This window comes from Oncorhynchus tshawytscha, linkage group LG04, assembly GCF_018296145.1.
Source record: "Oncorhynchus tshawytscha isolate Ot180627B linkage group LG04, Otsh_v2.0, whole genome shotgun sequence".
In the NCBI taxonomy this organism is placed as follows: domain Eukaryota; kingdom Metazoa; phylum Chordata; class Actinopteri; order Salmoniformes; family Salmonidae; genus Oncorhynchus; species Oncorhynchus tshawytscha.
Window position 1 is genome coordinate 62,403,769 of NC_056432.1, and position 26,802 is coordinate 62,430,570.

The 26,802-nt window shown below is 43.4% G+C and overlaps 1 protein-coding gene across 1 annotated transcript; it reads right to left on the minus strand.

The window, feature by feature from the left end:
- Nucleotides 1-893: 893 nt before the first annotated feature.
- LOC112249568 (eukaryotic translation initiation factor 4 gamma 2) lies at nt 894-24,329 on the minus strand. Its single transcript, XM_042320185.1, has 23 exons — nt 24,211-24,329; nt 20,640-20,731; nt 20,439-20,524; nt 6,940-6,992; nt 6,710-6,775; nt 6,502-6,627; nt 6,144-6,246; nt 5,918-6,049; nt 5,707-5,773; nt 5,470-5,621; nt 5,277-5,387; nt 5,015-5,197; nt 4,788-4,923; nt 4,538-4,701; nt 4,320-4,406; nt 4,074-4,202; nt 3,869-3,973; nt 3,551-3,766; nt 3,189-3,447; nt 2,881-3,085; nt 2,569-2,777; nt 2,348-2,469; nt 894-2,197 (listed from the first exon to the last, which is right to left on the minus strand). Exons 1-23 carry the CDS (start codon nt 24,327-24,329, stop codon nt 2,132-2,134), a joined length of 2,988 nt encoding a protein of 995 aa, XP_042176119.1. The 3' UTR covers nt 894-2,131.
- Between the last annotated feature and the right edge of the window lie 2,473 nt (nt 24,330-26,802).

A 26,802-nucleotide genomic window follows, 5' to 3' on the forward strand; every position in this document is an offset into this window, starting at 1 on the left:
TAAAGTGAACAACTAGGCCATGGCAATAGCCTAAAGTGCATTGCAAATGCTCAACACAATTCTGGTGAATACTCCCACCCCACTAAGTACACTGATCCATTGCCTTATTTAGCTGTGGACATGCTGTACAACTGCTACTAATGGGCCTCATCTTCCCCTTGCAACCGCTTACTGACGTGCAAAATTGCTACAGTACTATATTTAAGCAATAAGGGCCGAGTGGGTGTGGTATATAGCCAGTATACCACGGCTAAGCACTGATGCAACGCGGAGTGCCTGGATACAGCCCTTAGCTGTGGTATATTGACCATATACCATAAACTGGTTACCAATGTAATTAGAGCAGTAAAAATACATGTTTTGTCATACCCGTGGTATACGATCTGATAATCTGTCGGCCAATCAGCATTCAGGGCTCGAACCACCCACTTTATGCCGAGTCACATCTGACCTTTGCAACCTACTTCAATAAGAAAGTACGTTTCTAACCATAATTTCTTACAAAATGTATACCACGTGTGGGCACTGATGATCTTTGACATGTTCTCCAAAAGGATCAGTCCATTGCAATAAAACCTTTCATTATGTGAATGGACAAATAATGGTGTGACAATGTGCTATATTAAGGCAAGAATTCCTTAAAAATCTAAACAAAGTTAACTTCCATGGTAACAGGAATTTCTGTAATTGTTGGGCATTCCTCAGAGGCCTACTAAGAAACACAGGAAGTGTTTGAGAGCTTGCCTTGGTCACTGGGGAGTTATACATAGCAACCATGCACTAATACAGTAGTTGAAGGATGTTATAAACCATATTAAGTGGCCATGTTGCTGCTCTTGGGCTCACATTTACATGCCTGAAACTCAATAAATATTACCCAGGACAAGTCCAAGTGAACACAGTGTTTAACTTTATTTGAAAGTTAAGCAATAGTGGTACACAAGAACATTCTTAGCACTTACATAACATTACAGTAACACTTTTATAGAAAGTTGTACAGTACAGATGTATACCGCATAATTTCATCAGATCATAAGTTGAGATGATTATTTTTTTAATCATGATAAAAACGATCAATAAATATCTGGATCAGACATTATGGCAAACAGGCTTCAAATTTTCACACGGGGGGGGGGGCAGAAAGTGTAACAAAATCTAAATAATTTCTCATGTTAACATTATTCACCAATAAAACATGTTGCACTTCTGTGTAGTTTGAAAATTGTTGCATGAGAACAGACCGAGTTGGTTTTGCATGGCCAAATGCCCCGGATGGGTAACTTGCACATTTTAAGACCATTCCAGTGGGCACCGAGCCATGCAAAACCAACTCACCCATTGTTTGGTTGTTCCCTGAAAAGAAAATCAGAATTCAAGTATCACAATGTTTGACAGATACCGAAGGGGGGGGGGGACACACAGCAACGAGGGTTGATAAATTAACAAGGCCGCATAATTTCATCTCTCCCAGGTGATGTGCCATACATCCACAAAACCACTTTAAAAAAGGTCTGAATTTGAATTCTTACAATCAGGATATTATCGTGCAAGTAAAACCTTTTTTTATTACAGACTTGTGCATTAGTCCAGAAGTGTTTACATTTGAAATGGAGACATTATGTAATTCAAACCCAGCACATGAAGCCCATAAGGAGGAGGTAGAAACACAAGCAAATAAAACCATTAAATGGTATGATAACCAATGATTACAGTTGAGGATTCTTTGTAACAATCAACGGATGAGTGAATATTGCAACGACTCATGTATGACGTTGAGCAAAGTGCATCTCTACAGTGTTGTTAATTGGTTAACAAAAAAAAAAGCATAGAATTCAGCAGCAGGAACAAGGCCCTTGCAATTTTCTTGAAGAATAACAAAGGTCTATTCAAAGCAGCTAATACCACTGATCTTAAAAAGGGGCTCTTAAAAACAGATGGCAAAACATTACGCTTAAGCGCTAGAAAAGAGCCCCAAAAAAATAATTGCATTGGCTTAACACGGCCAAAAACTTGATAGCGGAATGAAGTGTTGCAGTGGTTAGGTATGCATATCATATTGGGACAGGGGAACAACAAAAAAAAAAACAGTATCAATAGCATTTTTTGCACCATAAGACTTTTGGCTGGATCTTCAGTCAGCTTCCTCCTCAGACTCCTCTTCCTCAGCAGTCTCCAGCCAGGTCAGCCACTGGTTCACCTTCACAGGAAACATACCATGAGCCCAAAACAGAGATACACCACAGACATGGGTAATACATTTCTGGTCTAAAAAAAAAAGCCAGTTTAGTATGCACCTGCAATGGTGTGAGTTGCAATACAAATTGTCTGGGAGTACAAATCTAATTACCTGGAATAATGCTTTTCCCTTTCCAGGAAACTCTTGAGTTATGTCTTCTTTCCATGCAAGGAAGGCTTCTTCTTCAATGATTTCCATATCGTAGAAGTGGACAAAATAGCGCAGTAACATGCCTAGAGAAGAAAAATCTGTATTTAAAAAAAACTTTAAACAAAAACCATGAGGCAAATGTGTTTGCATAGTAATATTTTGACCCCGTGACCTGTACGTACCTTTAGGGAAAGCTTTAGCGTTGCAGTGGACCTGCAGTGCGTAGAGGGCACTGACTTGCAGGTCCTGGTGATCATGCAGGAACTTCTGCATCACTGGCTTGAAGGCCAGCAGCAGCTGCTTCTCCTGGTCCAGCTGTTCTTTAGTGGGGGCTGATAACTGGTCTTCTTCTTCATTGGCATTTATCTCTTGGGCAATGTACTGCAAGAAACTGGGGTGGGGGAGAGCAGAATTCAGACAGTCTTTAACATAAGTAATTTCAAGATGCATAACCACAGAACTCTGCTATGTGGGCATTAGCCCTTTTCCCATACCTGGTCATGAGGATGTTAACGAAGCCCTTGTCAGTGTGGAGCTTAGGGGAGATGTTGTCCTTGATCCACTTGTAGATGGACTGGGGAGAGGGGTCTGTTTTGATCTGCATCAGCAGTTCCTTTTCCAGCTTCATGAGCGGGAATAAGAAGCTCAGGCCTTTGCCCTCCAAGATCTCTAGCATGCGATCTTTGTTTTGGTCGATTTCTGCAGATGTAAGTTTTGGCAAATGTCAAAATCACAACAATCATGTTCAAATGTGAAAACTTGAGAACTTTCTAGGATAAGGGTTTATGAGATGTTAACATACCAGGCAGCATCTTCTGCATGTTGACCTTGCTTTGCTGGAATAGATCAGTGAGCCACTCTCGATCCTTCAGCTTGGCAGTCTGTTGCAGACAAAGCAGGAAGAGGGGAAAGTGGGTGCCATTCTCCAGAGGGTGGGCCAGCTCATCCATGCTCACCAGGTCTGCGATGATGGCTCGAGCCGCAAACTGGGCCAGGTAGGACTTCACTAGAGGAACGTCCACTTCGATCTTGGGACACTGGTCCAGAACACTGAGGAAAGCCTGTAAAAAAAAAAAGTGCAGTCATGTGGTGAGTAAATTCACTGAACAGTAGAACCTTTGATATCTTACAACAAAAGCTCTTTGCCATGACTGGAAGACTGACCCGCATGAAGCTCTCCCCAGTAACAAGGCCCTCTGTGCGGAGTGTGTGGATCAAGGTGCTGGCATGCTCCTTGTCTTCATCTGGGCAGTCAAGAGAACAGATCACGATCTTGCTCAACATCTCAGGCAGGAAGTGTTTGGGAGCCTTCATCTCTCTTACACAGTTCACAGCTTCATCAATGTTTTTGCTGTTCAGGTAATTGGTCACTATGGTCTCCTGATAAGATATATGGAAGAATACTGTTAGCTTTCACTATTTTTTCTATGGGGCAAAAAGTACAACTTGAGCGAGTGCCTGAGATTGTTCCACTTTACTTACGGTCATCTTAAGCAACTCTTCCTTTGCAGGAGGCGGTTTCTTGGTGGTCTTTGGAGGTTTTTCCTGAATTGGAGGAGGGTTGGTTTTCAGACCAAGCAGAGGAGGCTGAGAAATGATAAGACCGTTTAGAGTGGGCACAGACTTTAGATAAGCATCATCTCCAGCTTAATGCTATAAAAAAAGCAGTATGCGTGTTTGTCTTTACCTGTCCCAGTGGTGGTGTTTGAGTGCGTGGAGGTTGAGCACTTGGCGAAATCATTGTTGGTATCTGTGGCTGCAACTTTGGGACTTGGTTTGTGTTGAGAAGGAATGACTGTGCCGGCCTTAGACTGATCTAAGAAGGGGAATATAGGGTATTATGCATTGTTCTCATCTCTTACACTAAAGTGTTTTCGCTTATTGCCTGTGCAAATGGTGGTTTAAAAGAGTGGGTATCTACCAGGTGTTGTACCTCATCAGCGTTGAGCGATCCTTTCTTGATGAAACGCGGTGCCATGTCCTTAGACTGAGCCTGCTGTTGCTGCGAGTGATTCTGGTTCTGGAAAATTTGATTCTGCCCCTTAGAAAATGTTTGAAATTACTTTGGATGCCATGTCAAATCCATCAAGATTTGAGCAGTTAAAAGAATACTAAAAAGCTGCTGCTTTTAGTAAAGGGTGCAACTTTCACCTGGTTAGATTTGATGAAGGGCTTGCCTCCCATCTCGAACTGAGACTGGGTAGCGGGGGCTGTGTGCCCACTGTGGCCATTGAAGAGTGGGTTGGTGCGGTGACGGCCCATGGTGGGTGAATACCGGTCCTGAATCACTCCAGGGCCTGTGCCGATCCCACTCCCTAGTAGCCAGGACACACGTTAAACAACAGGACTCGAGATGGACAGCAATAAACTCAAACTACTCAAGAGTCAGTCATGGATGTACCTGGCATCTGTCCAAACATATCCGCCAACCCTCCAAGAGTTTCCCTGTCAAGTTTCATCCTAGGCATGAAGGGCCCCTCCAAAAAGAAGTCAGTCCTCATTCCCTGGGCCATTGGTGGAATAAAAACACCCAAATCCTGCAAGACAAAGCATAGGTGTATTAAGATAAGCCGCGGCAATACGTTTTCATAAGATTTGGCTGCACTTAATAAAAAATGGTTAACTAACTTTTACTGCTTCCTGACGAATCTGGTTAATCGTCTTTGGTCCATTATCGATAAAAGCTTTGCGAGCCACCCAATTGTTCTCTCGCAACTCCACTGAATCCTGCACCAGGAAACGAATCCTTGCCGGCAAGTCCTTGTTGTTCATTAAGGATTTCATACGGCCAAAGTACTGATCCATTAAAGACTGCAAGAGAAACAAATTAGCCACGCCCAAATGGAAAATATTAAGACACTAAATAAAAATGACTCAAGTATATGCTTACCCTAGCCTTTTCATGATCGAGTCTAGGCCCCACTGTTCTCATTATCTGACAGAGGCACTCCAAATCTTCCCCCATATCCTTAAGTTGGACTCTCTTCTTCTTTTCCAAAAGCTGAAATAAAGACGAAAGATTAGTTAACATGCATTTCATATGGTTTAACAACGTAAAAACAGCTCTAATATATTCAACTTACTGTTTTGATGCACTTATGAAGGATAGATTCATGGATAAGATCAAGTTTGCCAAGTTCCCCGATGAATTTGATATTGCCCAGCATCTTAAACTTGGCAATGGCGTGCTGCTCCTCTTCCTCAGAGGTAAGAGGGTTGTCATGTTTGTCATAGACTGAGGGAATAGAAAAGAGCAAAGGTTAACACAATCAACCACACAGGGCACAGAAAATTGGCACATTTTTCAAACGTTCACTCACTTTCAACATTTTTGGCGCGGTTCTCAAATTCATCTTGAAGCTTAGAAATCAAAAGTCTCCTGAATGTCTGCAACACACAGTGTTGCCAAATGAAAAGATTAGAAGGGGAAAAAACGACAAAACGAGATTCATCACAATGTTGTTTAAACCCCCATGATACCATTGTCTATTATGGTAGTAATCAATCTGTGATGAGGATGACAATGCTTACGGTGCTTTGTTTTTGTGGCGTTTGGATCTCTGGCGATGGGCCGTCAAAGTTCGGTGCGTCCTCTGCCAAGCGCAGACATAGCTGAGCATAAAGCGAGCTATACTTGGGCTCTTCGAGGGCTTTGTCAACAATCTGTTTGAAATGGGGTGACCGCACACTTAATATAGCCGTTTTCCACTCGATCAATAAACATTAATGCACACAGAGCTAATAGATTTTAAATTACCAGCAAGATCACTCCTTTTAGGACGAGTTTTGAATCTACGCCCACATTCAGGAGCTCAAGGCATAGCTTGTCAAACTTCTCGGGGGTCAGTTTATTAAGTATGCTGAGGATAGAAAGAATAGGAAACATGAAAAATACTGCATTCTGAAGACAAGGCATTATCTGGTTTTAGAAACCAGAGCACCACTAACACACATTCACTGAAATCTGCTGACTTGCAAATGTGCCAGTCATTTCTGATGGATTTTTTTTTTAAAGCAATGGGAAGCAACCAGATTCAAGTTGTCAAACAGCCTACAAGATTAGCTTTTTATTTGAATCTAATTTGTGTAGCCACAATTTATTAGGAGATACATACCCTCTCACTTTCCTGAAGATTGCATCATGTCGTTCTTTTTCATTGGAGGCATTGGCATCTCGTCTAGTGCTTCGTGAAGGAACCCATCTCTGAACGCTAGATCCTGGGGCTTTCCCCAGGAACTCGCTGCAATTAACAGCATTAGTGGCATCTTAAGTAAGATTGTTTGGAGTAACATTTAGTTTTAGTAAAATGGCTTGAATAGTACCTGTTGCCGACAGTCTTGGGATGGTACTGAGAGGCACCCCTACCTCCTCCCCCACCCGAAGAAGCACTGTGGAACATATGATTTACTTGCAGAATAACGTGAACAAAAGAACATAGCTAGGACTATTAAAGCTATAATCTATTCTACACTATGAGGGATATCAGTAGGAAGTGAAACAACGACCTATGAGAACTAACTTGCATTTAGACTGAAACAAGTTACAATCTTACCTGAAACGAGAAGCACCCCCTTCTGCAATCACACTCTCCACTTTGGCGGCTTGACAACGATGAATTCCCGAAAATATTAATATTCAAAGGGTGGGGGTAGGCAAAAGCGACCTTTAGAAAGAAAAGCCTTTTTTAGAGTACAAAGTAAATGAATACATTTGACGCATGGCATACACTTCCTGCTAAATCACAGAGCTAGCTAACGTTAGCTAGTTTCACTCGCAGCTAACGTTACACATCCTTTGTTGTAAATGCCTAGTAGCTAACGTTAGGCTCCTACAGTAGTTAGATATGTTTGACCCATTTAACCAACTAAACAACATGGCAAGGACGTTGTAATGCTGAGATTCCGAATCCATGGCATGCGTAGCCATCCATGTCTGTTTTGATCAAAAGTGGTCTCAATTTACTAATGATAACGTTAGCTAACAAGCTAGATAATTCATGCTACCGGTAACTAGCTCATCATTTCCTCTCTGCCTGTTGGTTGAGGTGGACTAGTCAGCTACGTTAGCTGGCTAATTAGTTAGTAAGCAATCACTTTCAACATTTCAACATCATTATTGTCAGCGGTCTTGTGATACGATATCAATATTTACAAAGCTTATTAGTTAACCAGGTAGCTGTCATCATTAACAGTTAAATGAAAATAACAATATACCGGTTCTGTGTGGCAAGCGCTTAATATTAGTAGCATTTTACCAATGGCAAGACTCAATTTTCTGCTAATGTGTCGTGATAAATTGTAGTTCAACTGCTAGTTAGGTTATAGACTGCTATCCAGTTAGCACACGCAGGAAACGCCACATTGGAAAGCTAGCCAAGTAGCTAGCTAGGCTAACAATCGGAAGCCATTTTAGAACAGTTAAACGGCCAACTAGCCAAACCTAAAGTTAAATAGAGACTAGATGTAACGATCATACCTTCAACGAAGGAACGTCAGTTTTGTAGGTTGTGTGGTTCCAAATGTGAGAAATAAAAATAAAGAAGGAAGGACCCTGTTTGGTCGTGATTAATTAACTGGAAATACTGAAATAAAAAGCAGTGCGTTCCAGGACGAGACCGAGCACCGGTGAAAAGAACGCTGACTGTAATCTACGTCATGCGCTGATGAGACTGCCAGCCTTTGTATCACACATAAAACAGAATCAAATACCCCCCTCTCCAAGCGCCCCTACATATTTTTTTTAAAACCCCCCCCCAAAAAATGTAACGTCAGTTTATAGGGGGAAATAAACGCAAGATGTATTTACGTGTTGTATTCCTAGAGGGAAAGCATAAACTGCATTCTCTCTCAATTGTTATAAAGCCTTTTATCTAATTATTTTAATCCATTATATCAGAGGTTACTGTCTGTTTTTTCCATTCTATTTATTTGTGTCTGAGCTATTGTAAATGTGAGTTTGTGTTTTTATATCATTATTAGTTGCATATCTATATTTTAAAACAAAACATATGTGGTGTTCTCCCATGGTAAAACCCCTCTTCATTCAGTTTCTGTAAAGCCATGGGTAGTATGTGTCTCATTGGTGCAATTATCAGAGAGCCAAAGTGCACAGGATGTGGACTCAGACAATGTGGTCATTTGCCAGTGCAGTACATTGATTGACGGGGGTTCGGTGCCTCCAGGCAGTATGTTTAGGTATAGGAGGCTCACTGACACATCTCTGATATAAGTGAAAGAGAATATTGGTTTCATGTAGCCTATTGTTGTGAGTTCTTAGGGATTAAACTTGATTCAGTGGGCTATTTTACAATTGTCCTGACTTTCAGTATTCTCATTCAGGGATTTCAAAACATGAACACTATTTGATTTACAGTTAAGTGTAGTGTACAAAACGTTCTGCTCTGAGATTTCACATGGTCATGATGAACTGAGATGAGGGCCAGACTATGTTGCTGAAAGAAGTTCCTGGAACTTGCTTGTTGTGACACGATTGCTTGTTGACACTATTGATCAAAATGCTCATAAAGTCATGTGAAGTCAGATCCTCATGCCTCTGGTAAATGGCTACCAGTGCTCAGGTATCTTTTTCTACCACCCACACCATACATACAATACAGTTCCTGACTTATTCACTGGTTGTACCTCAAGGCCCTCCACCAGTGGCTGAAACTTTAATCAATCTTTCTCTTGTCTATGTGTCTATTGGTTTTATGTACTGTTTGTGTTTGTCAAGGTTCATTAGATTACATCATGGTCGGTTAGAATTTTAAGCACTATATGTAAGCACTGTTTTCTAAACAACTGGGCAGAGACGTCAATTCAACGGCCATTTCACCTTGGTTCCATGTAATTTCACTGAAATGACATTGAAACAATGTTGATTCAACCAGTGTGTGCCCAGTGAGATGGAGCATAGCCCTAAATAATGGTTGAATTATCAAGGAAGTGAACATTGTGTTTCTCCCAAGTATATTTCTGTTTGGAAGATGAGGTTCTTGAGGCCGGCATGGCTCAAGGCTAGACACATTCCATTCTGCCAGTCTGTACCTGTCTGTACCTGTCTGTCTCTCTTGTAGTGTGTCATCAGCCCAGCCCATTGTCTGCCACAGTAGACATTAGGAAATGCCAGGATGGAATACAAAGACAATGATAGATACATTTAAGTTTTCTTATGCTTACTGGCAACCATTAACATTGAACAGGAAGCTGTTTTTACTACATACAGTTGAAGTCGGAAGTTTACATACACTTTAGCCAAATACATTTAAACTCAGTTTTTCACAATTCCTGACATTTAATTCTCGTAAAAATTCCCTGTCTTAGGTCAGTTAGGATCACAACTTTATTTTAAGAATTAAATGTCAGAATAATAATAGAGAGAATGATTTATTTCAGATTTTATTTTTTTCATCACATTCCCAGTGGGTCAGAAGTTTACATGCACCCAAATTGTATTTGGTAGCATTGCCTTTAAATTGTTTAACTTGGGTCAAACGTTTCAGGTAGCTTTCCACAAGCTTCCCACAATAAATTGGGTAAATTTTGGCCCATTCCTCCTGACAGAGCTGGTGTAACTGAGTCAGGTTTGCAGGCATCATTGCTCGCACACACTTTTTCAGTTCTGTCAACAAATGTTCTATAGGATTGAGGTCAATGCGTTGTGATGGCCACTCTAATACCTTGACTTTGTTGTCCTTAAGCCATTTTCCCACAACTTTGGAAGTATGCTTGGGGTCATTATCCATTTGCGACCAAGCTTTAACTTCCTGACTGATGTCTTGAGATGCTGCTTCAATATATCCACATCATTTCCCTTCTCATGATGCCATCTATTTTGTGAAGTGCACCAGTCCCTCCTGCAGAAAAGCACCCCCATAACAGGCTGCTGCCACCCCCATGCTTCACGCTTGGGATGGTGTTCTTCGGCTTGCAAGTCTCCCCATTTTTCCTCCAAACATAATGTTGATCATTATGGCCAAACATTTCTGTTTTTGTTTCATCAGATCAGAGGACATTTCTCCAAAAAGTACAATCTTTGTCCCTATGTGCAGTTGCAAACCATAGTCTGGCTTTTTTATGGCGTGTTTGGAGCAGTGGCTTCTTCCATACTGAGCGGCCTTTCATGTTATGTTGATATAGGACTTGTTTAACTGTGGATATAGATACTTTGTACCTGTTTCCTCCAGCATGTTAACAAGGTCCTTTGGTGTTGATCTGGGATCGACTTGCACTTTTCGCACCAAAGTACCTTCCTCTCTAGGAGACAGAACGCGTCTCCTTCCTGAGCGGTGTGATGGCTGAGTGGTCCCATGGTGTTTATACTTGTGTACTATTGTTTGTACAGATGAATGTGGCACCTTCAGGCGTTTGGAAATTGCTCCCTAGGATGAACCAGACTCGTGGAGGACTACAATGTTTTTTCTGAGGTCTTGGTTGATTTCTTTTGGTTTTCCCATGATGTCAAGCAAAGAGGCACTGAGTTTGAAGGTAGGCCTTAAAATACATCCACAGGTACACCTCCAATTGATTCAAATTATGTCAATTAGCCTATCAGAAGCTTCTAAAGCCATGACAACATTTTATGGAATTTTTCAAGCTGTTTAAAGGCACAGTCAACTTAGTGTATATAAACTTCTGACCCACTGGAATTGTGATACAGTGAATTCTAAGTGAAATAATCTGTCTGTAAACAATTGTTGGAAAAATTACTTGTGTCATGCACAAAGTAAATGTCCTAACCGACTTGCCAAAGCTATAATTTGTTAACAAGAAATTTGTGGAGTGGTTGAAAAATGAGTTTTAATGACTCCAACCTAAGTATATGTAAACTTCCGACATCAATTGTATATTTTGCTAAATAAATTGCGCTCCTGTCAGTGGTGACGCTGCTTTCAAGCATGTCTATTGAAGTAATCACATCAAGTATTAAGTATGGGGCTGCAGGTAGCCGAGTGGGTAGAGCGTTGGGAAAGTAACCAAAAGGTTGCTGGATTGAATCTCTGAGCTGACAAGGTAAAAATCTGTTGTTCTGCCCTTGAACAAGGCAGTTAACCCACTGTTCATTGTAGGCTGTCATTGTAAATAAAAATTGGTTCTTAAATGACTTGCCTAGTTAAATAAAGGTACAATTAAAAAAACATCTGAAATGTATGGTGGACCAGAAGACCTTGACACAGTACCTGGAGGCTCTGGGGAAATGAAATCAGTTTAATCAGAGATTGTCTATGAATTATATCCACGCTGACAGACTTGCTTGACATCTGCCAAGTTTTTCTATTTCCCTCTCTGATGAAAAGCCCATTATCTCCAGTCTTGATGTATTCCTCAATGGAAGCACAATGGTGCCATCAGGGTTGGGTATGTTACTTTCTAAATGTAATATGTTATAGTTACTAGTTACCTGTCCAAAGTTGTAATTAATAAGGTAACTTTAGGATTACCTAAAATCAGCAATATAATATTTTGGATTACCTTCCCCTTAAGAGGCATTAGAAGAAGACAAAAAGGATCAGTCAAACACATTTGGTGTGTCAACATATTGGTCTCTGACTTGTGGTCAGACTTGCTCAGGTGGAACAACCAAACTTGCATCTGTTTTCAATGCTGAATTGAATTCCATTAAGAAAACAGAAAGGCATCATAATGTTTTTACTTTGTTGAAAACATCCTTTCTGAATTTAAAAGTAATCCAATAAGTAATCATTTAGTTTTTCAAAAGTATCTGTAATCTGATTACAATATTTTTGGTGGTAACGTAACTGATTACAGTTACAGTTTTTTGTAATCAGATTACATGAGAGCATTGTGAGCTAATGCTATTTTGAAGGAATTCTTGTACTTTATTTTTTTTAAATTCAAGACAATGACCAATGAACACCACATGAACACTTAGAGTACCTTACCAAATTCTATGGTCAATAGGCCCGAGATTCCTTTGTGGAAGCTGGCTGGTTCATGGTCAGTTCTTATTACACACTCAAATCCTTTTCTTTATCTCTCATTGTGGAGGTTCTATAGACTTTCCCTCACATTTCTACAGGCAGCTGTGTGACTGTAAGGCTTTCTTAAATCATTAAGAGAAATAGACCAGCTGTCTGGCTTTCAGCGCCCACTGCTGCTAATAAGGCCCAAAGTGATGCCATCAGAAGGCCATTTGTATGAGCTTGTTGTAAGCAAGTTTACAGTAGGCCCTATTTATGTAGTGTTTGTGTGCGCCTGTGCTAATGTGTGTGAGTAGCAGCAGGTTTTAGTTTGGGGTCTTCAATATACAGTAGCTATTTACAGTACGAGAACTGCCTTGCTGCCCTCTTTTATATGCATTTGTCATTTTAACAGTGCTTACGTATCATCAAATATATTACTATCTGTGACTATTCCTGGTGCGTTGTCATTTCAGTTTCATATGCAACCTCCCACATTATACGGACTTGCCTAGTGAAATAAAGGTTGAATAAAAAAGGGCTCAGCACTTAGTAGCTCTAATAATATCACTCACACATTGCTGCCTTGACGGTTTTGGATCCTAATGGGAGACTTATATGACACTACAGTGTATTTATGTTTTCACATTATAGACTATCATTGCAATACTCCCCATGCAGGAAGGCCAGGGCTCAGCACTTAGTAGCTCTAATAATATCACTCACACATTGCTGCCTTGACGGTTTTGGATCCTAATGGGAGACTTATATGACACTACAGTGTATTTATGTTTTCACATTATAGACTATCATTGCAATACTCCCCATGCAGGAAGGCCAGGGCTCAGCACTTAGTAGCTCTAATAATATCACTCACACATTGCTGCCTTGACGGTTTTGGATCCTAAAGGGAGATTTATATGGTCATACAGTGTATTTATGTTTTCACATTATAGACTATCATTGCAATACTCCCAATTTAAACAAGTTATTCATGATATTTAATTGAACCTTTATTTAACTAGGCAAGTCAGTTAAGAACAAATTGTTATTTACAAAACTGGATGACGCTGAGCCAATTACGCACCTCCTCATGGGACTCCCAATATGGGTGGTTGTGATACAACCTAGATTCGAACCAGGGTGTCTGTAGTGACACCTCAAGCACTGAGATGCAGTGCCTTCGACCTTCATAAATGAATCCTGACTAGCAATATGATAGGAATCTCACAAATGCAAATGTCCTAGCAACATTTACCAAATATAAATGGGATAGAGAAAAAAGAAAGACAAATGGAAGTCTTTTCAATGCATATCTTCAATGAAGAATACAACATAAGCATAGCAAAGGTGACTCTAGAAATGTAGAAATATTTATGAATCATAAATGATAGGTACCCGTAGTAATATTTATCTGAGCTTCTATGTCTGTTAGAATGTTAGGCAATCAGTACCCAATATTTCTGATAGGCTATCAGTACCCAATATTTCTGATTGGCTATCAGTACCCAGTATTTCTGATAGGCTATCAGTACTCAATATTTCTGTGAAGGACTCATATTATTTACTTGCTCTATTACAAATGACCAGTAGATGGTAGTGACGAACTCTTTATAATTTGGAGCCTCTGCTCGTTTCTCTTCTCTACCTCACATGCACACGGAGTGTTCATAACAAGCTGCATGATGTGCCAGGAATCCAGCCTAACTCTTTGAGTGACTAAGTAGATCACCTATTTATAGAATTGTCCTTTTTTTACTGGTTGTTTAGCCAAGTGACTAAACAAACGGTCTGATTAAATCCCTGTGTAAAGTGAACAAATGATACCCCAGTGTGGTTCATTGGGGATGGAGTGTTTGAGTGTTGCAGTGCGGGACCGCTTTTGAAGACTGAGGCACACTGGTTGATGACTGATAGGCAGGCTCTCTGACAAGCTGCACTCTGAGAGATGGAGGTCCAGCCTCGACAGTAATGGCCTGTCAACCACCTGAAAGAGTGACCCATCTTACACCAGTCTCACTACACTTACATCCCCCTAAAGTTATTCATCTGTGAAAAACTCACTTCTCCCAATATTTAGGTTCAATAGCCCTTGAGGTTGTCATCATATTTCAGAGGGAATCGCTGCAAATTCTGAAATGATCCATGATCTGTGAATAATAACTGTTTAAGTATAGTTGACTGAATCCGAGAATTAGAAACACTGTAAAGCCAGCTGATGTGAATTGTTAATTCCAAGCTGTGTTGGAATGAAAAACGGAGCTCCAAATATTGCATAATATTGATTAATTTCAATCAAATCATAATGAAAGTGCCCATGTAATCATTTCATGGGTAAAGCGCAAGGTACTGTTAGTTTAGCTGTAGTCCTGATACCCAGGAGTAGCAAGAAAGATACAGACAGGCAAAAACCTTGACCCTGCTCAAATGAGCCACTGTTATGTCACTGTATAATATTCCCAACCAAATCCCTCAGGCTTAGTGAGAAAAATGGCCGTCAGATTGGTGGTGCCAAATGACTTTGGCATGCAGAGAGGTGTCCTGTCAGGACTGAGCAATGTGGGTGCTCTATCTCCCACTCTGATACACACTACGAATTAAAGCCTGATTAAAGGACTGGCCTATCTAAACAGGCCAAGCCACCTGGGCCAGCTGGCCAAAGAAGAGAAAAGACACAGGGTAAGGAGTATTTCATTGTAAAACTTTTAAACATAGAATGTGATTGTAATACAGTAATGTGTTATAGGCTACATTGGTAGATTTACAGAACTGGTTTCTTGATTCCCTTTCAATGTTTAGATGGACTTCATTGTCTTTGGAACTTATAGAGATGCTGACATGAAGAGAAATGTGTCCACCATCTCTGTCCACCAGAACTCAATACTTGGCCATCAAGTGGTGTTTGATGGATATTAGCTGTGGACTGAATCTTATGACAGACCCTAAACTCTAGGTATTGATCGAGAGAGGGCTTGCAGCCATGTGTGGAATACTGAGACTGGAAGAAGTCTCACTCACTGACTGAACATACTGTACTGTACTTTATTTTGATTGTGTGTGATTTTTAGTCATATTCAGATTATTCATATTCAAATGAATACTGAAGTCATGCAGCAGTGATGTTCTCAGGGTTTTTACTGACCGTTTTTTTGTGTTTCGGAATAGAAAAGCATATGCTCTTCTTGTTGAGAGCAATACAGCTGTTCATAGTACACTATTTCAATAAATGCTTTCTCGCTACACTCACTGTCTTATATGGTTTTAACATGCGATGTGAAGACATTTACAAATGTTTGAGCACAGACCAAGTAAATATGTTTATCTGAATTTAAAATCCACAACGAAGTCTGAGACATCCTCACTGGAGAGAGTTATGCTGGGGTTTTCAATAGGTGGCCTTGGATGAAGATTTAAAGAGGACTGTCGAGGCTTGGTGAGGCATTGTCTGAGGCATGAAGAATGCAGGCACACACAGTAGAGAATTGAAATGAAATGCTTGTGTGTGATGGCACCCATTTTCAGTTCAAGTGAAGAACAGCTCAAAGATGATTCTGGGTGTCTCCATCATTTTGGAAAAGTCCGTAGAAAGTTACACTCAGTTCCCATGTTGCTCGTTATGAATGAAGTGTCAAGGCTGTCAGCTCAGAGATTTTCAACACCCAGCAAAGGCGGAATTTAATGTGGGCTTTTAGGAGATTTATCAAATACAGTGCATCCTTGATGTGATGAGTTCATGGTTGTTTGTGATTGGATTCCTCAGGGACAATATGTAAACATTTTAGCATTGCAAATATGATACATCTAAGTATTGACAGTCATATATCTTATATCCATTGATTTTTTTTTTACTAATCTTCATCCACTTTCCATATCAGCGGCCTTTTCCACGAGATCTCCATGAGTGAGGTATTTGTTCTGCTGTTAACGACACCTCCAGAACAGAGCATTTATCACATCCTCAAACACTCTCTCCAGAGTTGTTTTTACCAACAGTAAACAACTTCTGTGCCTCACACATATATGTGAGAATTGAGACAGGATGAGGCCTGGCAGTATCCTGAAAGTGTTCACACTGCGATGTGCCTAGATGTTCTGTTCATCTTGGTGCTGGCGTGTTATTTGCTGCCAAAGGTGCTCTTCATTACTCATACTGCATGTGTGTGAGTGTGTTTGCTTGCATGCCTGCAAGCATCCTCAGGTCCTTGGTTTCAGTATGTTGTTATGACGGACCTGCGCTGTATTCAGCAGTGGGGGAGGATCTATGCCAATATTCCAGGAAGGCAAGGCTGCAATCTGCATGTCTTTGATCATGTTTATATTTCAGAATACAGATTAGTTTAGCCAATACTGACCTCGTTTTGATGGGAGCAGGGTGCCTTGCCCTGCATCCTGAATTTCATATCCTGAAATATCTATGATCTGTGTGCCACAGAGCCAAAATCTCCATCTTCTGCATTTAATATTCCTTGATGAGGAGATGCGACCAGGCTTTATGGTTGCCTTGGTTTCTGTGAATCCCAAGTGTGGTCAAAGAGAGCATGGCTTTTTATTACACTGAACAAAAATATAAATGCAACATGTAAAGTGTTGATCCCATGTTTCATGAGGTGAAATAAAAGATCCCAGAAATGTTCCATACGCACAAAAACATTTTTTCTCTCAAATGTTGTGCACACATTTGGTTACATCCCTGTTAGTGAGCATTTATCCTTTGCCAAGCTAATCCATCAGTGACTGGTGTGTCATATCAAGAAGCTGATTAAACATCATGATCATTACACAGGTGCACCTTGTGCTGGGGACAATAAAAGGCCACTCTAAAATGTGCAGTTTTGTCACACAACACAATGCCACAGATATCCCATGTTTTGAGGGAGTGTGCAATTGGCATGCTGACTACAGGAATGTACATTTTTCTACTATAAGCTGTTTGTCGTTTTAGAGAATTTGGCAATACATCCAACAGGCCACATGACCACAGACCACGTGTATTGCGTTGTGTGGGAAAGCGGTTTGCTGATGTCAATGTTGTGAACAGAGTGCCCCATGGTGGCAGTGGGGTTATGGTATGGACAGCCATAATATATTTATTTTATTTAACCTTTATTTAACTAGGTAAGTCAGTTAAGAACAAATTCTTATTTACAATGATGGCCTACCAAAAGGCAAAAAGCCTCCTGCGGGGACAAGGGCTGGGATTAAAAAACAATAATATATATAAATATAGGACAAAACACACAACGCTACATAAAAATAGACCTAAGACAAAAACATAGCAAGGCAGCAACACATGACAACAAAGCATGGTAACAACACAACATGACAAAAACACATGGTAACAGCACAAAACATGACACAACTGTCATTAAGAGTGTCCACGATTGAGTCTTTGAATGCAGAGATTGAGATAAAACTATCCAGTTTGAGTATAGAGTGCAGTGATGTGTCCTATAGGGAGCATTTGTGGCAAATCTGATGGCCGAATGGTAAAGAACATCTAGCTGTTCGAGAGCACCCTTACCTGCCGATCTATAAATTATTTGTCTGTAATCTAGCATGGTGTCACGACTTCCGCCGAAGTCGGCTCCCCTCCTTGTTCAGGCGGCGTTCGGCGATCGACATCACCGGCTTTCTAGCCATCGCCGCTCCATTTTTCAGATATCCATTTGTCTTGTCTTGTTTTCATACACACCTGGTTTTCATTTCCCCAATCTATTTACTTGTATTTAACCCTCTGCTTCCCATCATGTTTTGTGTGTAATTGTTTTCATGTCAAGTGATGTTCGTTAAGCACTTTACTTTATTGTTCCGTTTTTTGAGCGAGTTTGTTGTGCTCCGTGTTTGGGACTATAATAAAGTGCACTTTATTTAATCATACTCTGCTGTCCTGCACCTGACTTCGACTTCATACACATCTTGACAGAATTACATACCGATTGAATAGAGTCAGCAGGATTAGGTACCCCGGTTAGAGGAGTGTTTGTGCCTGTTTGCTTCCCTGAGTTTCCCCCACATTCCCAGCATAAGGCGCTCGTCGATTCAGGCGCAGCTGGGAATTTTATCGACAGAGCCATTAGATTAGGGGTCCCCATTTTTCCTATAGTTAGACCCTTCCCGGTACACGCTCTAGATAGTCAATCATTAGGGTCCGGGCTAATCAGGGAGGCCACTATCTCCTTGGCCATGGTTATGCAGGGGAATCATGCGGAGAGAATCAGGCTCTTTCACATTGACTCATCTGCATTTCCTGTGGTACTGAGCCTTCCCTGGTTGTCTCTGCATAACCCCACTATTTCCTGGCAACAGAGGGCTCTCACGGTGTGGTCGCGAGAGTGCTCAGGGAGGTGTGTAGGGGTTTCCGTCCGTGGTGCTACTAGGGTGGAAAGTCCAGTTCAGGTCTCCACCGTGCAGCCCCCAGAATATGTTGATTTGACTCTATTACCACCTCATCAACGGGGGGATTGTGCGATAAATCTCCTGGCGGACGTTGCGCTTCCCAGGTTTCACGTGTATCCTCTGTCGCAAGCAGAGATGGTGGCTATGGATACATATGTCTCTGAATCCCTGCATCAGGGGTACATTCGGCCCTCTACTTCACCTGCCTCCTCGGGTTTCTTTTTTGTGAAGAAGAATGGTGGTTTACGCCAGTGCATTGACTATCGACTATCGAGGTCTCAAACAAATCACGGTGGGGTACAGTTACCCGCTACCTCTTATCGCTACGGCGATTGAGTCAATGCATGGGGCGCACGTATCCAGGAGGGAGACGATTGGAAGATAGGGTTCAGTACCACCACAGGGCATTATGAGTTCCTTGTCATGCCGTACTGGTTGAAGAATGCTCCATCAGTTTTTCAATCCTTTGTAGACGAGATTTTCAGGGACCTGCACTGGCAGGGTGTAGTGGTGTATATAGATTCTGATTCTGATTTACTCCGCTACACGCGCCGAGCATGTGTCCTTGGTGCGCAAGGTACTTGGACGACTGTTGGAGCATGACCTGTATGTCAAGGCATTTCAGCCTTGAGTAATTGGCCGACTCCCACCACGGTAAATGAGGTGCAGCCTACCAGAGATTTATCCAGCTGAGCGTAACTATGATGTGGGGGACCGGGAGCTGTTGGCTGTGGTTAAAGCATTGAAAGCGTGGAGACATTGGCTTGAGGGGGCTAAACACCCTTTCCTCATCTGGACTGACCACCGCAACCTGGAGTACATCTGGGCAGCGAGGAGACTGAATTCTCATCAGGCAAGGTGGGCCATGTTTTTTTTACTCATTTTGGATTTACCTTATCCTACAGACCAGGTTCCCAGGATAAGAAGGCAGATGTACTGTCCAGACTGTATGACACAGAGGAGCAGCCCATGGATCAGACTTCCATACACCCGGCCTCCTGCCTGGTAGCGCCAGTCGTGTGGGATCTGGATGCGGACATTAAGCAGGCGCTGCGTACGGAGCCCGCTCCCCTCCGTTGGCCGTAAGTATGTTCCGTCTGCTGCCCATGACCAGTTGATCTCTTGGGCCCACACGTCTCCCTCCTCTGGTCATCTGACTGGTCGTCTGACTGGGAAGTACTGGTGGCCCACTTTGGCAAAGGACATGAGGGTTTGTATCCTCCTGCTCGGTGTGTGCCCAGTGTAAGGCTCCGAGACACCTGCCCAGAGGTAAGTTACATCCCTTACCCATTCCATGACGACCTTGGTCACATCTGTTAGTGGATTTCTTAACAGATCTTACTCTCTAACAGGGAAATACCACAATCCTCGTCGTTGTGGATCGTTTTTCTAAGTCCTGTCGTCTCCTCCCTCTGCCTCGTCTCCCTACGGCCCTACAGACTGTGGAGGCCCTGTTTACACATGTCTTCCGGCATTACGGGGTGCCTGAGAATATAGTGTCGGATCAGGGTCCCCAGTTCACGTCGAGGGTCTGGAGGGCGTTCATGGAACATCTAGGGGTCTCGATCAGCCTTACCTCAGGTTTTCACCTCGAGAGTAACGGGCAGGTAGAGAGAGTCAACCAGGATGTGGGCAGGTTTCTGTGGTCCTATTGCCAGGACCGGCCGGGGGAGTGGGCAGCGTTCGTGCCCTGGGCCAAGATGGCACAGAACTCACTTCGCCACTCCTCCACTAACCTCTCCCCCTTTCAGTGTGTATTGGGTTACCAGCCGGTTCTGGTACCATGGCATCAGGGTCAGACTGATACTCCTGCGGTGGACGACTGGTTTAGGCGTGTGGAGGAGACATGGGAGACCGCTCGTGTCCATCTCCAGCGAGCCGCGGGTCGTCAGAAAACCAGCGGGACCGTCACCGTAGTGAGACCCCTGTGTTCTCACCGGGGGACTGGTTCTGGCTCTCAACCCGTAAACTGCCCCTCCGCATGCTCTGCCGGAAGCTGGGTCCACAGTTTGTGGGGCCATTTAAAGTTCTGAGGAGGGTGAACGAGGTATGTTACAGATTACAACTTCCCTCTTATTATCGTATTAACCCCTCGTTCCATGTGTCTCTCCTCAGGCCGGTGGTGGCTGGTCCGCTACAGGAATCTGAGGTGCGGGAGGTCCCTCCACCCCCTTTGGACATCGAGGGGTCCCCGGGGTACATCGTTCGTTCGTTCCTTCCATCCTGGATTCGAGGCGTCGGGTGGGGGGCCTTCAGTACCTCGTGGAGTGGGTCTTTCTCATGGCTACCCATGTATTTCCATGGAAATATAATGTTTATTTGGAAAGTAATAAATATATAGATATTTTTAAAAGCATTCATGATTTGCTGAAATGTAATATACTAACTATTAAAAATATGAAATGGGGACTTGGGACTTGACTTGGGACTTGAGTGCTAAGACATGAGACTTACTTGTGACTTGTAAAACAATGACTTGGTCCCACCTCTGGAAATATATAACAGCTTGGGGCTAGCCATTTTAAGTACAGAATCACTCGCCCCAACAGTGCCTGTGTGCTGGAGGCAAGCAAAAGCTTGGGGGGGTAGGGTGGGGTGGTAGGGGTACCTGTACCAGACTGGGGGAGACAACCAGAGCAGATGGTGAACAGATCGCCAGGTGGAATCAAAGCAGCAGTTCAGCAGGCAACGGGTGTCAAACCCTCTTGGGAGAAGCTTTTATTTCTGGAGACAGACTTCTTGTAGAAAATGCCAGTGGATGGACTGAACAGCAGGAGGGGGCTTCAAGGCCTCTGGATTTGAGTGAGGTAGCCTACCATTTGTTAGGCTCAAAGGCTTCGACTCCCCTCGCTTCACACGTCAGTGCTAATTGAAGTTGTATCTCTTTGTCCTAGCAAGCTTGGTAGCCTTAGCATTCAGTCCTTATGAAGTAAAATATGTCATTGTAATGTATTTTTCTTCTTGGCTTTTGAAAGTAAAAAAAATAGCTTCAGACTAAGCATTACTCACTCAGCTCCAGGTTGGATGGTGTTTTCGGGTCTCTGCTTGTTTGCCAGAGCATTTGCTGTATAGTTTAGGAATAATAATCCATGGGTGTAGAAGCATTCCAGGTAATTCTGACCGAAATCAGGTTGTAGGTGTGGAGTTTTGATTTGGAGTGAAGGTTATGTTGTTTAGGGTAGCATCCTGTATATATTTTGTTTGTCTAACTCTAAATCGATCAATTTTTTTTTAAACATGATGAAAAATGTGAGAGCTCATCTACTCATGACCTCACTCTCTCTCGACAAAGTACACAATAGCATTTTATACCATAACGACATCCTGAGGACCATTGTCGTGCCATTCATCCGCCTCCATCACCTCATGTTTCAGCATGATAATGCACAACCCCATGTCACAATCTGTACACAATTCCTGGAAGCTGAAAATGTCCCAGTTCGTCCATGGCCTACATACTCATCAGACCTGTCACCCATTAAGCCTGCTTCGGGTGCTCTGGATTGACGTGTATGACAGCATGTTCCAGTTCCCGACAATATCCAGCAGCTTCGCACAGCCATTGAAGAGGAGTGCGACAACACTCCACAGGCCTCAATCAACAGCCTAATCAACTCTATGTGAAGTAGATGTGTTGTTCTGCATAAGGCATGGTGGTCACACCAGATACTGACTGGCTTTCCGATCCAAACCCTTACCTTTTTTTAAAGGTACATTATCTGTGACCAACAGATGCATATCTGTATTCCCAGTCTTGAGAAATCCATAGATTAGGGCTTAATGAATATATTTCAATTTACTGATTTCCTTATATGAACTGTAACTCTGTAAAATCTTTGACATTGTTGCATGTTGCATTAATATTTTTGTTCAGTATACATAGAAATGTAATTTGGAGGTTGTCCTTTTATTATAAAGAGAAAAACATTTGTATACGTACAACCACCAATTACAGACTTCACTGTTTCGTCAATGTGTTAAAAATGTGTCTACCAGGATGAGCAATGGGCAAAATCAATAGAGGTCAGCATTGGAAACATACCGTAGAGATGAAGACCACAGTGAAATGGAGTAGGTATCACGTTTCAGGTAAGACCCAGATGCAGCCAACATCGAATTAACTTCTTGCGACTCCAAACCCGTATCCGGGAGCGTAATCATAGCCTCAAGCTCATTACCATAACGCAACGTTTCCTATTCATGAAAATCGCAAATGAAATGAAATAAATATATTGAAACACAAGCTTAGCCTTTTGATAACAACACTGTCATCTCAGATGTTCAAAATATGCTTTTCAACCAAAGCTACACAAGCATTTAAGAGTATTGATAGCCTAGCATAGCATTAAGCCTAGCATTCAGCAGGCAACATTTTCACAAAAACAAGAAAAGCATTCAAATAAAATCATTTACCTTTGAAGAACTTTGGATGTTTTCAATGACGAGACTCAGTTAGATAGCAAATGTTCATTTTTTCCAAAAATATTATTTGTGTAAGAGAAATTTTGTTTTGTTCATCATCATCATTTTTTTCCAAATTAGCTCCATAATATTGACAGAAACATGGCAAACGTTGTTTAGAATCAATCCTCAAGGTGTTTTTCACAATTCTATTAGATGAAAAATCATTCGTGGCAGTTGGTTTCTCATCAGAGGCAAATGGAAAAATACTGCAGCTGGAGATTACGCAATAATTGCGACGGAGGACACCAAGCGACCACCTGGTAGATGTAGTCTCTTATGGTCAATCTTCCAATGATATGCCTACAAATACGTCACAATGCTGCAGACACCTTGGGGAAAACGTGGAAAACATAAGCTGACTCCTAGCTCCTCCACAGCCATATAAGGAGTCATTGCCATGAGGCTGTTTAAAAAATTTGGTTTTTATCTGGGTTTTTTCTGTAACATCAGTTCTGTGGCACTCACAGACAATAGTTTTGGAAACGTCAGAGTGTTTTCTTTCCAAAGCTGTCAATTATTTGCATAGTTGAGCATCTTTTCGTGACACAATATATTGTTTAAAACGTTTTTCATCCAAAAATTAAAATAGCGCCCCCTAGTTATAAAAGGTTAACAACAGTTTATTAATCCAACAGGGGCAGGCAGAAGACAGGTCAAGGGCAAGCAGGTCACTCATCCAGATAGGTGGGGTAAAGGTACAGGACGGTATTTAGGCTCAGGGTCAGGGCAGGAAGAAAAGGTCAAAACCAGGAAGACAGGAACAATTGAGAGACAAGAACAGAGGAAAGCATGCTGATAGGCTTGACGAAACAAAACAAACAGGCAACAGACAAACAGAGAACACAGGTATAAATACACAGGGGACAATGGGGAAGATGGGTGACACCTGGAGGGGGGTGGAGACAATCAAATGGTGATAGGCCCATGGCAGAGCAGGGAAGGGTTTTGCGGTCATATTCCACACACACAAGCTGCTGGCTCCAGGTGGTGGAGTTGGCAGAGACCAGGCAGTGCAGAGTAGTCTCGGGGTCCTGGTTGGCTCACTCCAACTGGCCATTGGACTGGGGGTGGAACCCAGAGGACAGGCTGGCCAGTGACCCAATGAAGGTGCAGAACGCCTTACAGAACCGGGACAAGAACTGAGGACCCCGGTCGGAGACCATGTCCACGGGCAGTCCATAGATCCTGAAGACATGCTACACCACTAGCTGGGCCGTTTCCTTGGCCGAGGGTAGTTTGGGGAGAGGAATGAAGTGGGCGGTTTTGGAAAACCGGTCGAAAACTGTCAGGATGGCAGTGTTGCCCTCAGACGAGGGGAGACCCGAAACCAGGGATATGTGGGACCAGGGATGGTGAAGGACAGGCAGTGGTTGCAGAAGACCAGCCAGAGCTTGCCGAGGAGTCTTGATCTGAGCACAGACCAGCAGGCTGCCACAAACGCGGTGACATCCGGAACCATAACAGGCCACCAAAAGCATTGTCGCACGAAGGCCAGAGTCTGCCGGGAGCTCGGGTGACAGGCAAGCTGCAGGCAAGCCACTCCAAGACCGCAGAGCGGATAGCGTCAGGCACAAACATCCGGTTACCTAGACCCTCCAGGGTTCGGCTGGGACCACTGCGCTTCCTGGACCTGTTTCCCTATACCCCAGCTGAGTGCCGTCACCAGGCATGATGTGGGAAGGATGGTCTTGGGCTCTGGCATGGTAACCATGGGGCAATAGCGGTGAGATAGGGCATCCGGCTTGACGTTCTTGGACCCCGGCCGGTAAGAGAGGGAAAAGTTGAACCGGGTAAACAGCAGGGCCCATCTCGCTTGCCTGGAGTTGCGATGCTTGGCGGTGCGGAGATACTCCAGGTTTATGTGGTCGGTCCACACAATGCACAAATGTTCCGCCCCTTCCAGCCAGTGCCTCCATTCCTCCAACGCCATCTTCACCATGAGAAGCTCTCAATTTCCCACATCCTAATTCCTCTCCATGGCGTTGAGGCAGTGGGAGAAGAAGGCGCAGGGATGCAGCTTAAGGTCCAGGGTAGAAAGTTGGACAGGATAGCCCCCACTCAGACATCCAAGGCATCGGTCTCCACGACGAACTGACGGCAAGGGTCAGGATGAACCAAGATAGGAGAAATGGTGAAGCGGTGTTTGAGGTACCGGAATGCCTGATCAGTGGCAGAGGACCATGTGAACGGAACCATGGTAGAGGTGAGTGCAGACAGGGGGGAGGCCAGGGAGCTGTAACCCCGGATAAAGCAGTGATAAAAGTTGGAAAACCCAGGAAATGTTGCAGCTGCACCCTGGAACACCCTGGACGTAGGCTGAGGCCAATCCACCACTGCTCTCACTTTCCTGGGATCCATCTGGACACTCCCAGCAGAGATGATGCAACCTAGAAATGGGATAGTGGAGCGATGGAACTCTCACTTCTCCGCCTTCGCAAACAGCTGATTCTCCAGAAGGCGTTGAAGAACCTGCCGGACATGGAGCACGTGTTCTTGGGGGGAACGGGAGAAGACAAGGATGTCATCAATGTAGACGAAGATGAACCGGTTCAACATGTCATGGAGAACATCATTTACCAGAGCCTGGAAGACAGTAGGGGCGTTGGTGAGGCCAAAAGACATGACCAGATACTCGTAGTGGCCACTGGCCATGTTGAAGGCAGTCTTCCACACGTCCCCCTCTCGTATCCGCACCAGGTGGTAGGTGTTCCGTAGATCCAGCTTGGAAAATGCAATGGCCCCCTGGAGCGACTTGAAGGAAGAGGAAATGAGTGGTAGCAGGTAACGGTTCTTAACAGGAATGTCATTGAGTCCCCGGTAGGCAATGCACGGGCACAGGGTCTTGTCCTTTTTCTCCCCGAAGAAGAACCCTGTGCCGGTGGGAGAGGAAGAGGGACAGATAAATCCTGCAGCTAGGGAGTCCCCAATGTAGGTCTCCATAGCCTTGGTGTCCGGTCCTGACAGAGAGTACAGATGTCCCCGGGGTGGTGTGGTGTTAGGGAGAAGGTCAATCCCGCAGTCATAGGGTTGGTGCGGCGGAAGCGACATGGCCTGGGACTTGCTGAACACCTCTCAGAGGTCCTGGTACTCTGCGGGGATGGCGAAGAGATCCGGGGCACCTTCCGAGCACCCAGGAAGACGTCCCGGGGCAGGTTGCGCTGACTTCAGACAATGGCGTTGCAGAACGGACTCCAGCCCATGATGGCACCCGTAGACCAGTTGATGAAGGGATTGTGTTCGCTGGAGCGTGGAGAATCCCAAAACCATGGGAATCTGAGGAGACTTGATGAGCAGAAATTGAATAGTCTCACTGTGATTCCCTGGCAGCTGTAGGTTGATGGGAGTGGTATTATGAGTGACCCAGTCTATAGAGAGCGCATCCAGCACTCTAATGGAGAGGTGCTGAGTGGGGATGTTCAGCTCGGAAGCCAGGGTAGCGTCCAAAAAGCTCTCATCGGCCCCAGAGTCAATGAGGACCTGGAGAGATTTAGACTGGCATGAAAAGGGGTGCGAGAAAGGGAAACAGAAAAGTTCTCCATATGGCCCACCAGAGTACTCGCTCCTACTGGTGAGCCTGGTCTTTTTAAAGGACAAGAGGAAACAAAATGACCAAGAGTCCCGCAACACAGACAACTC